Source organism: Anolis carolinensis, chromosome 2 (assembly GCF_035594765.1).
Source record: "Anolis carolinensis isolate JA03-04 chromosome 2, rAnoCar3.1.pri, whole genome shotgun sequence".
In the NCBI taxonomy this organism is placed as follows: domain Eukaryota; kingdom Metazoa; phylum Chordata; class Lepidosauria; order Squamata; family Dactyloidae; genus Anolis; species Anolis carolinensis.
In genome coordinates this window covers 192,643,099-192,656,876 of record NC_085842.1, presented here as the reverse complement: position 1 = coordinate 192,656,876, position 13,778 = coordinate 192,643,099, and the positions used below count along the sequence as shown (strand labels likewise).

The following is a 13,778-nucleotide window of genomic DNA, read 5'->3' as shown; positions in this document are numbered from 1 at the left end:
CCTATAAGCCACAGCAACGCGTGGCCGGGCAAAGCTAGTCTATATATATAAAAGGGTAATTAAATTTTGGCCTAGGACAAAACAACAAAACTTCACATCCCAGAAACACTAAACTTGGCAGCACAACCCCTCATCCATGCCTCTACGTTCATACAACAAAAAGAAAAGAAAAATAAAGTCCTAATTAGAGGGAGATGAATAATTGTTTTTATCCAATTGCTGCCAGTTATAAGGCTAAGCTCCGCCCACTTGGTCTCCTAGCAACCTACTCAGCCCAGGGGACAGGCAGAGTTAGGCCTCACTTAGGCCTCTTCCACACTGCCTATAAAATACAGATTATCAGATTTTAACTGGAGTATATGGCAGTGTAGACTCAAGGCCCTTCCACACAGCTATATAACCCATTTATAATGGACTTAATGTAAGATAAAACCTTTACCCTTTACCTTAACCACCACAAATTCCTCAATACTTTATTTCCCATACCACCATACTTCGCCACAGCAACGCGTGGCCGGGCACAGCTAGTAAAGTATAATGAAAGATGAATTTGTTAAGGGAAATGCTTTGCATTTAGTTACGATGTATTGGGACATAATAGCTTTATGCCTAACATCTGGTGTTGTTTTTTTTTCTCCCCTTTACTTTAGAAATTAGCATATACCACAGTGCTTCCCTATTGGTTGAGACTTTCCTGCCACAAAGAAGCAGATCCAGAGTTGGTCTCGCTGCATTTGGCTGCTTTTCGGGCTATCTCCCCAGATCTGCTGGAATTCATAATCAATATGGCTGACGCCAATGGTAACACAGCCCTGCATTACACTGTCTCACATTCCAACTTCCCCGTGGTTGCAAAGCTTCTTGAAACAGGTAGGTGAACATAAAGAAATGGGGAAAATTGGAATCCAAGAAGTCCTCTTTGATGAGGTTACCCACTTGGCCACTTTTGCCACAGCATGTTGGCAAATGGATATTAGCTGCTCCTGACCTTCAAGGTGTTGAATATTTCAGAGGCTTGGCCCACATGACTTGAATATTTTGGAGGTTGAATTTTCTAATAACGAAATTCCTTTGTGGCAGTGTACTAACAGAAATGTTGAAAAGGCAAGTTGGCTAACGTAGGGGTGGGGGACTCAAGCACTAAAGTCAGATTTAACTCTTCTGTTATCCTTGTCAACTCTCTGGGTTTACCCAGGTAGCTGTGTTACTCTTTCCCATGACACTGATATTTGATAGTTTCCAACTTCACTACATGCTCTTATATATGAGTGAATGTTTCTGCTAAGGGTTAGTTACTGTGGAGAAGTTAGTTATTGTGTTTAATCTTGACTGTTGGAGAATGTATTTGTGTTCATTTGACACTGGCTGAAACAGAAGCCATTTTGTTTCAATCCAGAGTAGTGCAGTTACCTAGGAAATGAAGCTGGCTAGCTCATCAGAGGGAGAAGTGGGCGGAGCCAAGAAAGGAAAAAAGAGCAGTTTTAAAAAAGAGGAGAGGAGAGTGGGGTGTGTGTGCGTGGCTGGAGGCTTTTCAGTCAGGAAGGGCTGAGGAGACAGTCCTGGCCAAGAAATCTTTAGTCAGGGAAGACTAAAGGGAGCCTAATTAAGATCTCTAGTTGAGAAAAGACTAGTGATCAGGGATTTGATCTGTATTAGATCAAATTAGAAGATTCTATTGTAGTTGGAACATTGTTCACGAAGGAACTCAGATGAGGTTAGAGTTCGCTACAATTTATAACATCAGTAAGAGAGCGAGATAAGATTTACACCAGAGACTACTGTTGGATGGTTAGAAGAGTTATTAAACCACTTGTTTATTTAAAGTTCCTTAAGAAAATCAATCAACCTGCAACCATAAGCTTTGTATGCAATAAACTTGTTATTCTTTGTTAACATCTGACTCATTTCATCTTATCTGCGTCTGTGGAGCCAAATTTCATCAGTAATAATTCAAAAGCCTCACGTTGGTGGCAGTTACTTTAATAAATCACCTAATTGGGGAAGAGAAATAGTCATATTTACCTCAGAAAGAGAACCACCACACAGAAATCCCTAACTACTGAGACAGAGGCTGGGATCTTGGAATAAAGATCACCCCCTGTAATCCTTCCCCTCATATAAAGGTGATAGATATATAAAGGAGAGGGATCAAAAAGGATTCCTCCCCATCACATCACCATCTCACACATCCATCTTTCATCCATCTAAGAGTATTAAGCTAAAACATGTGGTTGACTTGCTCCTGTTGTTTTGACTTTGGCTTTTGATTTTGACCCCCACTAGACTACAATCCCTAAGAACTTCTCTGAAAATCTTTTCAGCCTTCGAGTGAAAGGGCTAGTTGTTAAGATGGATCTAAGGCCCTTCCACACAGCTGAATAAAATCCTATATTGTCTGCTTTTGTTGGAAATAGCAACCTCTCACTTTTTGATTTATCAATGTATATATTTGCTAACCTGTATTCTATGTGTATGTTGATTTGACAGTTTGTACCCCTTTGGTGTGAGAGGGGTTATAGACATGTGATTGTAGTGAGCATGTTCAGATTCAGGACTCCATTTTGTATTCAGTCTAGCATCAGACCTCAGTGGAGGTGCATGGATGTATGTGTTTGATCTTCAATGAAAGCAGGTGTATGTGTCCAGACCTCAGTGGAGGTGGATGTATATTGCTGTTTAGAGACCTTAATATAGAAGTATGTTTATGGACTTCAGTGAGTACAACGATACCTAAAGACTATGGACTATTGATTAAGAATGATATCCTGTGTACTCAACATACAGAGAAGCTACATCCCATCTTTAACTGAACTTTAATGAGAAATATGCCTGTATGGTGAATTAATACAAGATGTTTATGAGTAAACAAGATATGTTATTTTTCAAAGAAGACTTTGTTTTTATCTCTGAGTGCACATTTTAAACTAAGAGGTTTCAAAGGACTGTATATCTTTTGGGCAACTTCGCCTGCAAAGAAACAACCATACTCTGCTAACCAAATATATTTTTGTAGTGGCATGTCTTTATCATTGGCAGTTTAAAGACGTCGTTCTTCAGTTTAACAGCTGAGTTACCAGTGTGTCATTACATTAATGCTTGTGAATATTACTTGTTTAAAGAGTTGACTTCTAACAAGGTCATGCTTTTCTTGACTAGTGTTTTTCAAAAGGTGGTCTCCACATATTCATGAAGATTCATATTTGCCAAAAGGATATGTGCCCATAGACTGGGTTATTTTCCAATAGTTATTTTCCAATAGATCATGCAATAGCTTTGAACTGGAATATATGGCAGTGTGGACTCAGATAACCCAGTTCAAAGCAGATATTGTGGGATTTTTTACCATGATATTCTGGGTTATATGGCTGTGTGGAAGGGCCCTGAATCTGCTGAGGGCTACTGATAATGGTAATGAAAGGAGACCAAAGTCAAGAGTTTGGAACAATAGAGCCCATGGGTCTAAATATCTGGAAACTTTGAAATCACTGGGAGTGGAAAGAAGACAGTTTAGGGAAAATTGAAAACACAATATTAGCATCTTTCAAAGACTGAAAGTGACATTGTTCCTTTAGAAGCATAAACTGCATTATATATATATCACTTGACTTGATACATTAAAAGAACAGGTTATTGAGAAAATAATTATAAATTGAAAATATTTATATTATCTCAGTTGGTCCTAGGAATGACACATATTTGTGCCAAATCCCAGTGCTTGCCCTCCCTGAGTTCAACTAAAGATGAACAAGGAGTGATTGTGGAGACCACTTTGTCTGGGATTTTTAAGAACAGATTCACAGAGTTGGCTTTTGTTGACTGCCTCAGGTCAAAATTTGGGGTTTTGGAATTTAGAAACTCCCAGAGGAACAAGGCTTCTCATAACTTCCTTTCTTTTCTAGGATTGTGTCATGTGGACCAACAAAACAAAGCTGGTTATACAGCCATCATGCTGACAGCACTGGCGGCCTCCCGGTCAGAAAGTGATATGGATACTGTTGTGCAGCTGCTGAAAATGGGCAACGTTAATGCCAAAGCCAGCCAGGTACCAAAATTGCCAGCAGGGAGAGGGGTGAGAAAATTAAGAAAGGGAGAAATAAGAGAATGTCTGTTTTGGTTAGAGTAGATGATTTTAAAGTTTACTTCTTCTTTTCTCTCATCCACATACATGGTGCATAAAAAGGAGGAGGGATGGAAGAAGGCTATAGCTACACTTTTAAGTGGGTTTCCTTTTTACATGAGCATAAACCCACTTCTTTAAATGCAGTACAGGGTACAGAATCTGTTCAAGTTTTCTTTTTTTACTTTCTTTTTTAAGAAGGCTCCACATGACAGCTAGAGTTTTGAGAACAGAAATGTATTTGTTTAAGAATTCAGGTGTTTGTGTAACACTTTTGAGTGCTCTCCACAAGCCACTCTTTTTCCTGCCAATGCAGTTATGCTGTAGCTTAATGCTGTTGCTTCCTCCATTGCCACTCTTTCAGGCTGGACAGACTGCGTTGATGTTGGCTGTCAGCCACGGGCGTCTGGATATGGTGCGTGCCTTGCTTGCAAGCTCAGCAGATGTCAACTTGCAAGACGATGATGGCTCCACAGCATTGATGTGCGCTTGTGAACATGGCCACGCTGAAATTGTCCGCCTGCTGTTGGCCACCCCTGGCTGTGATGTTGCACTCTCTGACAACGTGAGTGTTGCTGAGACCAATAGCTGGGGTTGACAAGGGAAAGGAGCTCCTGGTATGCCATCTTAGTGTCCTCAACATGATTGCCTAGCTCAGTGATGGCCAACCTATGACACGCGTGTCAGCACTGACACGCCTAGCGATTTTTGCTGACACGCTGCTGCATGCAGATTGATTGGATGACTGTCTTTTGTGGCCAAATTTGGTGAGATTTGGTCCAGGGGTTTTGTTGTTTACTCTATGGGAATTATGCATATAATTTCTATTATTATTCTATTATTATTGTAGTATATTATCATATTATTACTATTATATTATTATTATATTATTAATTGCTCATGACTACATTGAAACTAGAATAGAGAGAAATCAGCATGGAAACTGCAAGAGGTACCATAGATTGTTGTACATGGAAATAATGGTAGTAAATAGTTTTTGATTTATTGAATACAGTTATATATTACAATTATATATTTTTGTTATTTAAACTATACATATTGCGAAATTATGGTTTTTTTCTCGAAGTGACACACCACCCAAGTCATGCTAGGTTTTTTGGTGAATTTTGACACACCAAGCGCAAAAGGTTGCCCATCATTGACCTAGCTTCTGCTCTCACTGTATGGTAAAAACACAGAAAGCTGTTATTCTAAATGTTTTAAAATCCTATATTGTTTTATAATCATACATTCTGTACAGCATTTTAAATGTGATATTAACTTAAAATAAAAAGTAATATATGTCACTGAAGTATCTGATATAACAGTACTTTTCCCTCACTATTTAGTAATTGATAACACTATGTGTAATACGATTTTTGTTCCTGGGTTATAAATGTCATTTCCTAATTGTTTCTATCATAAAACTTGGAAAAAGTTTATTAAACTGCAAAAGCTTTGATTTTGCGGGACATCCTGCAACACATTTTTCTGTAGTTTTTCAAGGAGTTATCTCCTAGTATCTCAATATGACTTGTGGCAGCCACAAAAATGGAATTTCTGGTGGCACAGCAGGTTAAACCGCTGAGTTGCTGAACTTGCTGACCAAAACGTCACTGGTTCGAATCCAGGGAATGGGGTGAGCTCCCGCTGTTAGCCCCAGCTTCTGCCAACCTAGCAGTTTGAAAGCATGCAAATGTGAGTAGATCAATAGGTACCGCTCCAGCGGGAAGGTAACGGCACTCCATGCAGTCATGCCGACCACATGACCTTGGAGGTGTCTATGGACAACGCCGGCTCTTTGGCTTAGAAATGGAGATGAACACCAACCCCCAGGGTTGGACATAACTAGACTTAATGTCACCTTACTTACCTAACAACTACTTTGCAAAGCAAGTACTGCACAGTTAAACAGGAAATAACACTTTCAAACTAAGAACAGAAAATCTTTCATTTTTTGTTACACATGGACAAAGTTTGCCAAGTATAGGTGGTCAGTAGCTTTTTTTTTTTTTTACAAAAAAGGCAAAGTATCAGAGCACTTAAGAAGCCCCAGTGGCGAAGTGTGTTAAAGCACTGAGCTGCTTAATTTGCAGACCAAAAGGTCCCAGGTTCAAACCCCTGAGTAGATCAATAGGTACCGCTCCGGCAGGAAGGTAACAGTGCTCCATGCAGTCATGCCGGCCACATGACCTTGGAGGTGTCTACGGACAATGCTGGCTCTTCGGTTTAGAAATGATCCCTTCCAGCCATTCAATGCCTGATAAGAGCAGTGAGTAACTGGCAAAATGTTTGGCTATTTCCTCCAGAGATCTCAGTGAATGATATAATCATTTCGCATCTGGCTGCAAGGATGTAGCCAGATGTTTCTGCAATATCCTCCCACTTTCACCAGGCATAGAATGGCTGGAAGGGAGTTGGGATGATTCAACGGTATATCTGGGGAGGCTTTAGCTAGTGTGGAAAAAGAGTGCGGAGAAAAGTGATACCAACCTCCACAATGACCAAGAAGCGGCACACACATAGTGAATGACAGCTAATCTGACTGATAATTTAATCTCATGCCCCCATCATTCAGAGAAACATGGCAGTTCCGCTTAGCTTATAATGGCTAATGTATATGACCTAATTATGGAGACTATTTCCTGGAATTTTTAAGGATTTTTGCTTTTATATGAATGGGTGACATGGGTTTCTTCCCTGTGGTTGCCATGCAGTGGAGAAGATGATCCACCCAACAAGAATAGCTATCACTGAGGTGGTGTTTTTTTTTTCTGTGTCAGGAGTGACTTGGGAAACTGCAAGTCACTTCTGGTGTGAGAGAATTGGTCATCTGCAAGAATGTTGCCCAGGAGTTTTGATGTTTTTGCGTTGTTTTTCAGGATGGCAGCACAGCTCTTTCCATTGCAGTAGAGGCAGGCCAGAATGACATTGCCATCATGCTGTATGCTCAACTGAACTTTGCCAAATCTACATCTCCGGTGAGTTGTCACCTATAGTCAAGCAATCACACCATAATATGAATTGGGCCATCTTTAGACCATCCACTTCGCTAACCCAAAAGGGAGCCCATACATACCCAGAGGTTCTTGGTTCTCTGTTGTCTAACAGTTTTTACTATCAACAAGTTCCTCCTACAGTTCAAGTGAAGGCCAATAGAGATCTAAGGCCCATTAGATCTAATTCTGCCAGATGAGGAATGTGAGAACATGTTTTTGGTCTATATTAATCTTATGCTTCTAATGCCATCCTGTAGTTGCAGAGTGTGTAAGGTTTTGCCCTCTCTGTGCAGAACATGCCTAGTTTTGTTGTAGGGTTTATAGGGCCCCTGGTGGCGCAGTGTGTTAAAGCGCTGAGCTGCTGAACTTGCGGACCAAAAGGTCGCAGGTTCAAATCCCGGGAGCGGAATTAGCACCTGCTGTTAGCCCCAGCTCCTGCCAACCTAGCAGTTCGAAAACATGCAAATGTGAGTAGATCAATAGATACCGCTCCAGTGGGAAGGTAACAGCGCTCCATGCAGTCATGCCAGCCACATGACCTGGAGATGTCTATGGACAACGCTGGCTCTTTGGCTTAGAAATGGAGATAAGCACCAACCCCCAGAGTCGGTCACAACTGGACTTAACGTCAGGGGAAACCTTTGTCTTTACTTTATATCCCATAGATCAAACTGTCTTTGTTGCCTCCTCAAATGCTGCTCCAGTCTGTCTGTGTTATGGTGTGATAGTCACAGGACTCTTCAGATAACATCTTGGCTGGTCTAAAATAAAGTGGAACTACTGCCTCCCATGACTTGGAAATGGTGGCCCTGTTAATGCAGTCTAAAATTGCATTAGCATTTTAATTACAGCCTTATCTCATTTCTAACTCATGTTTAGCTTGTGACCAACTATAATTTCAAGATGTTTTTAGCATGTATCACTGTCCAGCAAATCTTCCTCATCCTGTATCTGTGCAACTTGATTTTTTATCTAAATATCAACATCGATTGTCAGAGAATTTCATTTGTTAGTTTTAGCTCAGTTTTTAATTCTGTCAAATGTATTTTGGAATTAAAACCCATCTTAAGAAACACCAGTTGTGATTTCCAGCTTTGCAAATCTTTGGCCAGATGAAGTACATCCAAGGGTATTATAGAATCATAGAGTTGGAAGAGACCTCAGGGGCCATCCAGTCCAACTCCCTTCAAGAAGCAGGAAATTGCATTCAAAGCACCCCCCGACAGATGTTCATCCAGCCTCTGCTTAAAAGCCTCCAAAGAAAGAGCCTGCACCACACTCTGGAGCAGAGAGTTCCACTGCTGAACAGCTCTCACAGTGAGGAAGGTCTTCCTAATGTTCAGGTGGAATCTCCTTTCCTGTAGTTTGAAGCCATTGTTCCATGTCCTAATCTCCAGGGCAGCAGAAAACAAGCTTGCTCCCTCCTCCCTATGACTTTCCCTCACATATTTATACGTGGCCATCATGTCTGCTCTCAGCTTTCTCTTCTGCAGGCTAAACATGCCCAGTTCTTTGAGCCGCTCCTCATAGGGCTTGTTTTCCAGACCCTTGATCATTTTAGTCGCCCTCCTCTGGACACATTCCAGCTTGTCAACATCTTCCTTCAATTGTGGTGCCCAGAATTGGACACTGTGATTCCTGGCGTGATCTGACCAAGGCAGAATAGAGGGTTATTAAAAGAACTAGCAGAAGTAATTTCAGGACCACTAGCAATCATCTTTGAGAATTCCTGGAAAACTAACAAAATGAATTTCAGCTAGGAAGAAATATATAGTACTACACTTTGGGAATAAAAATGAAATGTACAGATACAGGCTGAGTGACACCTGGTTTGAAACAGTCAACGTGAAAGGGATCTAGGAGTCTTAGTAGACCACAGACAGAAGCTGAGTGAAAAGCCAATGAGATTCTAGGCTTCACCAATAGGAGGATAGGGAAGTAACAATGCCATTCTATTCTGCTTTGATTAGACCTCACCTGGAATAGTGTGTCCAGTTCTGGGCATCACAATTCAAGAAGGATATTGACAAACTGGAGTGCGTCCAGAGAAAGGCGACATAAATGGTAAAAGGTCTGGAAGCCCTATGACAATGGTTCTTAACCTGTGGGTCCCCAGGTGTTTTGGCCTACAACTCCCAGAAATCCCAGCCAGTTTACCAGCATTTAGGATTTCTGGGAGTTGAAGGTCAAAACATCTGGGGACCCACAGGTTGAGAACCATTGAATTAGAAGAATTCCCTTAGCCTTCAACTCCCAGAAATCCTAACAGCTGGTAAACTGGTTGGGATTTCTTGGAGTTGTATTATTATAGTGTATTATTAGTATTATTAATTAATTTCTATCCCACTTTTCTTCCATGGGTGGGATTCAAAGTGGTGGTCAACATATAAAATTCATGCAAATATATCCAACCACAATACATAATCAGTTAAAACATCATATTCTGATATAAAAAAAACCCAATTAACATATCAAATAAAACAATTTAAAACTTACAGCAAGCACCATTTAAAGATATCCATAACCTCTGGCCACTGAAGTTTTTGCTGAGTATTATCAAAATATTTATCAGATGGACAGTGCCTATTATCATTTTGTATGCCAAAACACCTGGGGACCCACAGGTTGAGAACCACTGTTATTTATTTACACTGTTTATATTCCGCCCTTCTCATCCCGAAGGAGACTCAGGGCATATTACAATGCACATATACATGGCAGACATTCATTGCCATTAGACATACAACATATAGACACACACTGAGGCAATTTAACATTTTCTAGCTTCTGGCTTCATGAGGGTATGCTCGATTCTGGCCACGGGGGAGCTGCCGTTTCACTGTCCACTTGTGACACCGAGTCCTTGATGGTATTACTTCCTCATTCCTTCCACGCGACACTTGCAATTTTATGGTGTTGTAAATTAGTTAAATTAGCCTCCCGCATAAAACATACCTAAATTTCCTACTTGACAGATGCAACTTTCTTTTGGGCTGCTTAGGTAAACAGCAAGCTAGGCTATTAATGGTCAGGGGCTTAACCCGACCCGGGTATCGATCTCATGACCTCTTGGTCAGTAGTGATTTATTGCAGCTGGCTACTAACCAGCTGCACCATAGCCCGGCCTAAAGCAAAGGATGATCTGTTCTAAGACAAAGGATGATCTGAGAAAATGTATAGTCCACTAAAGCCAGGAACAAGTATAAAACTTGAATGAATCGTTCCATGTTTTTTTCTTTTTCTTTCAGGGGACTCCAAAGCAACCAAAGCCTGACAACACAGCTTTGACATCCAGTGATAATAACACCAAGGATGATGGTGGCACTTCTCACTAGAATCAGAGACTCGTTCACTTTGAAGGACTGAGGAATAAAAAGATCTTATGGTGCCTCTTGCAAGTTCACCTGTTTCCAAAGAAATGCTGCCCATATGCAGCTTTATTGACCTCTCCATCAACAGGAATGTCTCCCATCTAATGCACTGTCTGGGCCAATTGGTCTTCTAGCAAAACCAGCTTTGTGCATGGCTTTCAGGCAGCTGTTTTAGAAGTGCTGCAGTGTAACCAAGCAAAGCTTGCATGGCCATGTTTCTGCCAGCTAGTGAGCCAAAGAGCAGATTGGCGAAGGGTCTTTGGATGCAGCTTCTCAGCCAATTTAGCACAGTTTTGCAGCTTCATAGAGATATAGTTCTCCCATTCATGTCAACCTTCTGCAGGACAATGGGAATAAAAAGCAGCCTAAATGTCCATCAAGAGACCACTGGGAAGGAACTGCAGTTTTATTTACTAGAGCTGAGTTGACAAAATCAAGGTTCATGGAGATTCCAGTTCCATCTGCTGTAGAGAAGAAAAGTGGAGCACTGGGACACACCTATACCATGAACATCTTGATAATTTCGGGCCAAATCTTGGCCTTTTCTGTCCTAGCTCCTCCTTCCATTAAGGCTTAATATATTTTATAGAGGCTAATGAAGGAGTGTCTCTCTAAAGCAACTCCGGACAGAAGACATGTACCTTTTCTTGAACTGTGGCAAAAAAAAAACCCTGCTTAAAAATGAATTTACTTGAAATGACTTTGAGAAAGCATCTTGGGTACCCTGCCTTATGTGAGCAAGTATTTCTTAATTTGAGGTGGGGCTTAGAAGGATTTGTACATTTCCTTTTAGGAAAAAAAACAAAAACGTGATTTTGCTATGTGAGAATTCTTGCAAAAAGTGAGTATGTAAGACCAGGATGAAAGTCAATGGATTTTTAGTACAAGGGGAAATTTGGATTTTGGTATAGATTCTTTTCCCCATCTGAAGCACTCATTCTGGCCCTAGTTTGCAGTCACAAATGATCTAGGCCAGTGGTTCGCAACCTGGGATCCCCAGATGTTTTTGGCCTTCAACTCCCAGAAATGATAACAGCTGGTAGACTGGCTGGGATTTCCAGGAGTTGTAAGCCAAAAACATCTGGGGACCCCAGGTTGAGAATCGCTGATCTAGGCCCATAGTTTGGAAAACAGCTTTTTGGACTACATCTCTCACAAAACCATGGCAGTGGCCATGTAGACTGGAGCATTCTGTCAACTGTAGTCCATAAAAGTAATCCCAATATGTTTCATTTGGTAATTTTTTCTACAAAAGGAGAGGGCAAGATTCTTCAGCCTTTTTAGTGGTTTGCACAAGAGATGTTTTTCCAGTGTATTGGACCATTTAACCATAATGCAAGTCAGTTCTGATGGATTCAATCTATTTTTGAGGTCTCAAACATCTTATATCTCAATAGGGTATATAGTTTAAATACAGTAGAGTCTCACTTATCCAAGCTAAATGGGCCGGCAGAAGCTTGGATAAGCGAATATCTTGGATAATAAGGAGGGATTAAGGAAAAGCCTATTAAACATCAAATTAGGTTATGATTTTACAAATTAAGCACCAAAACATCATGTTTTACAACAAATTTGACAGAAAAAGCAGTTCAATACGCAGTAATGTTATGTTGTAATTACTGTATTTATGAATTTAGCACCAAAATATCACGATTGAAATATATATATAAATATATATATATTGAAAACATTGACTACAAAAATGGCTTGGATAATCCAGAAACTTGGATAAGCGAGGCTTGGATAAGTGAGACTCTACTGTAGTTCATACCAACTAGACCAGTGGTTCCCCGGATGTTTTGGCCTTCAACTCCCAGAAATCCTAAAGCTGGTAAACTGACTGGGATGTCTGGAAGTTGTAGGCCAAAACACCCACGGACCCACAGGTTGAGAACCACTGAACTAGACAAATGCACCTGCTTTAATTATCCACCAAAGAAAGTGATTTGCCACATGGTTTGCAAGCTCACATTTTAATTCTTTGTGGCTTTCAATGCCAAAATTTTCTTCTGTCTCCTAAAAAAACCAACACAGTGATGAAATAGATGAAACATAGCATTTTTTTTAAATTGCCAATCATTCGAAAGGTACATCCTATTTTTATATAAATATATATGTGTATATTAATATACATCAAGAAAAGGAATATACATAAATTATTTTTAGTGCACATTGTTTAGGAATCCTTGAGCGTCAGTGTCCGAAATGATCAGGAGGAGCAGCTGGCTGAGGAAGGCTGCGATTTTAGCTGCAAATCTCCTGACTCATATCTTTGCACACACTTTAATCTCTGCTTTGTGTAAAAGCCAATCGAAACTAGCTGGGCTTAAAACAAATGTTTATGTAGAGCTATGGCTCTTGTGTTGGTCTGAACACACAAGCGGTACAAGTATTTCTTCTTTATCACGGTTTCCTGTTGCTGCCTACAGAGCTGACATTTTAAATGGGCAACGGGAGGTTTTCAAAGTTGCATGGCTTAGAAGAGTACCTGAATTTTGTATCTGGGATTTTGCCTCATAAATATGTAATCTCTTTTACAATTGCCATATGGTATTTCTATACATTTAAATGAAGTTAATCCAATTTATAAAACATAACCAAAAATAAAATTATTCAATACATCTGTTTCTAGTGGTGTTTATATTAAAGGGGTCTGCCATTATTCAGTATGAAAGTATCCTGATCTCTTCCAGTTCTGTGGTTCTGTGAGGATGATTTCTTGGAGAAACAGAAGGACTGTGAGCCTGATGGATGCCAAAACTGCAGAGCAGGGAAATGTTCCTTTAATGCAGTGCTTATTTAAAAAAATCTCCCCTTAAATATACTTACTGCGTTTCAAAGGAGAAATTAAGGACTTTATCACTCAAAGCTGGAAAATCAGAATTCCAGCAGGATAAAACTGTCTTTGGCTGGGATTCATCACCAGATGCCATGTCTCTCCTGCTACTGTTTTGCATTGTCATTTTTTTATCGTGTCAGAAGGAAATTGAGAACATACTGCAAGTCGCTTCTGGTGTGAGAGAATTGGCCATCCACAGAAATGTTGACCTGGGTACGCCTGGATGTGTTATCATCCTGCTGAGAGGCTTCTATCATCTCCACAAGCTAAAGCTGACAGATGGGAACTCACCCCCATCTCGCAGATTCAAACTAACAACCTTCAGATCAGCAACCCAATCTTCAAGTCAGCAGTCCAGCCGGCACAAGAGTTTAACCCATTGCACTACCGGAACTCAATGAGTAAGGGGCATCTTTTCCTTCACAGTAAAAGACTTTATCACATTGGGATAC

The 13,778-nt window shown here is 40.4% G+C and overlaps 1 protein-coding gene across 5 annotated transcripts in view; it reads left to right on the top strand.

Moving 5' to 3' along the window:
* The window catches only part of kank2 (KN motif and ankyrin repeat domains 2), a 124,264-nt gene extending 111,156 nt beyond the window's left edge, over nucleotides 1-13,108 (top strand). For all 5 annotated transcript variants that reach the window (XM_062971436.1, XM_062971437.1, XM_062971435.1 and 2 more), the window contains 5 exons: nucleotides 651-870; nucleotides 3,900-4,042; nucleotides 4,482-4,682; nucleotides 7,000-7,098; nucleotides 10,365-13,108. In XM_062971436.1, coding sequence (XP_062827506.1) covers nucleotides 651-870; nucleotides 3,900-4,042; nucleotides 4,482-4,682; nucleotides 7,000-7,098; nucleotides 10,365-10,451 — 750 coding nt within the window. In that variant the 3' untranslated portion in view covers nucleotides 10,452-13,108. The remainder of the gene's footprint in view (nucleotides 1-650; nucleotides 871-3,899; nucleotides 4,043-4,481; nucleotides 4,683-6,999; nucleotides 7,099-10,364) is intronic.
* Nucleotides 13,109-13,778: the final 670 nt, after the last annotated feature.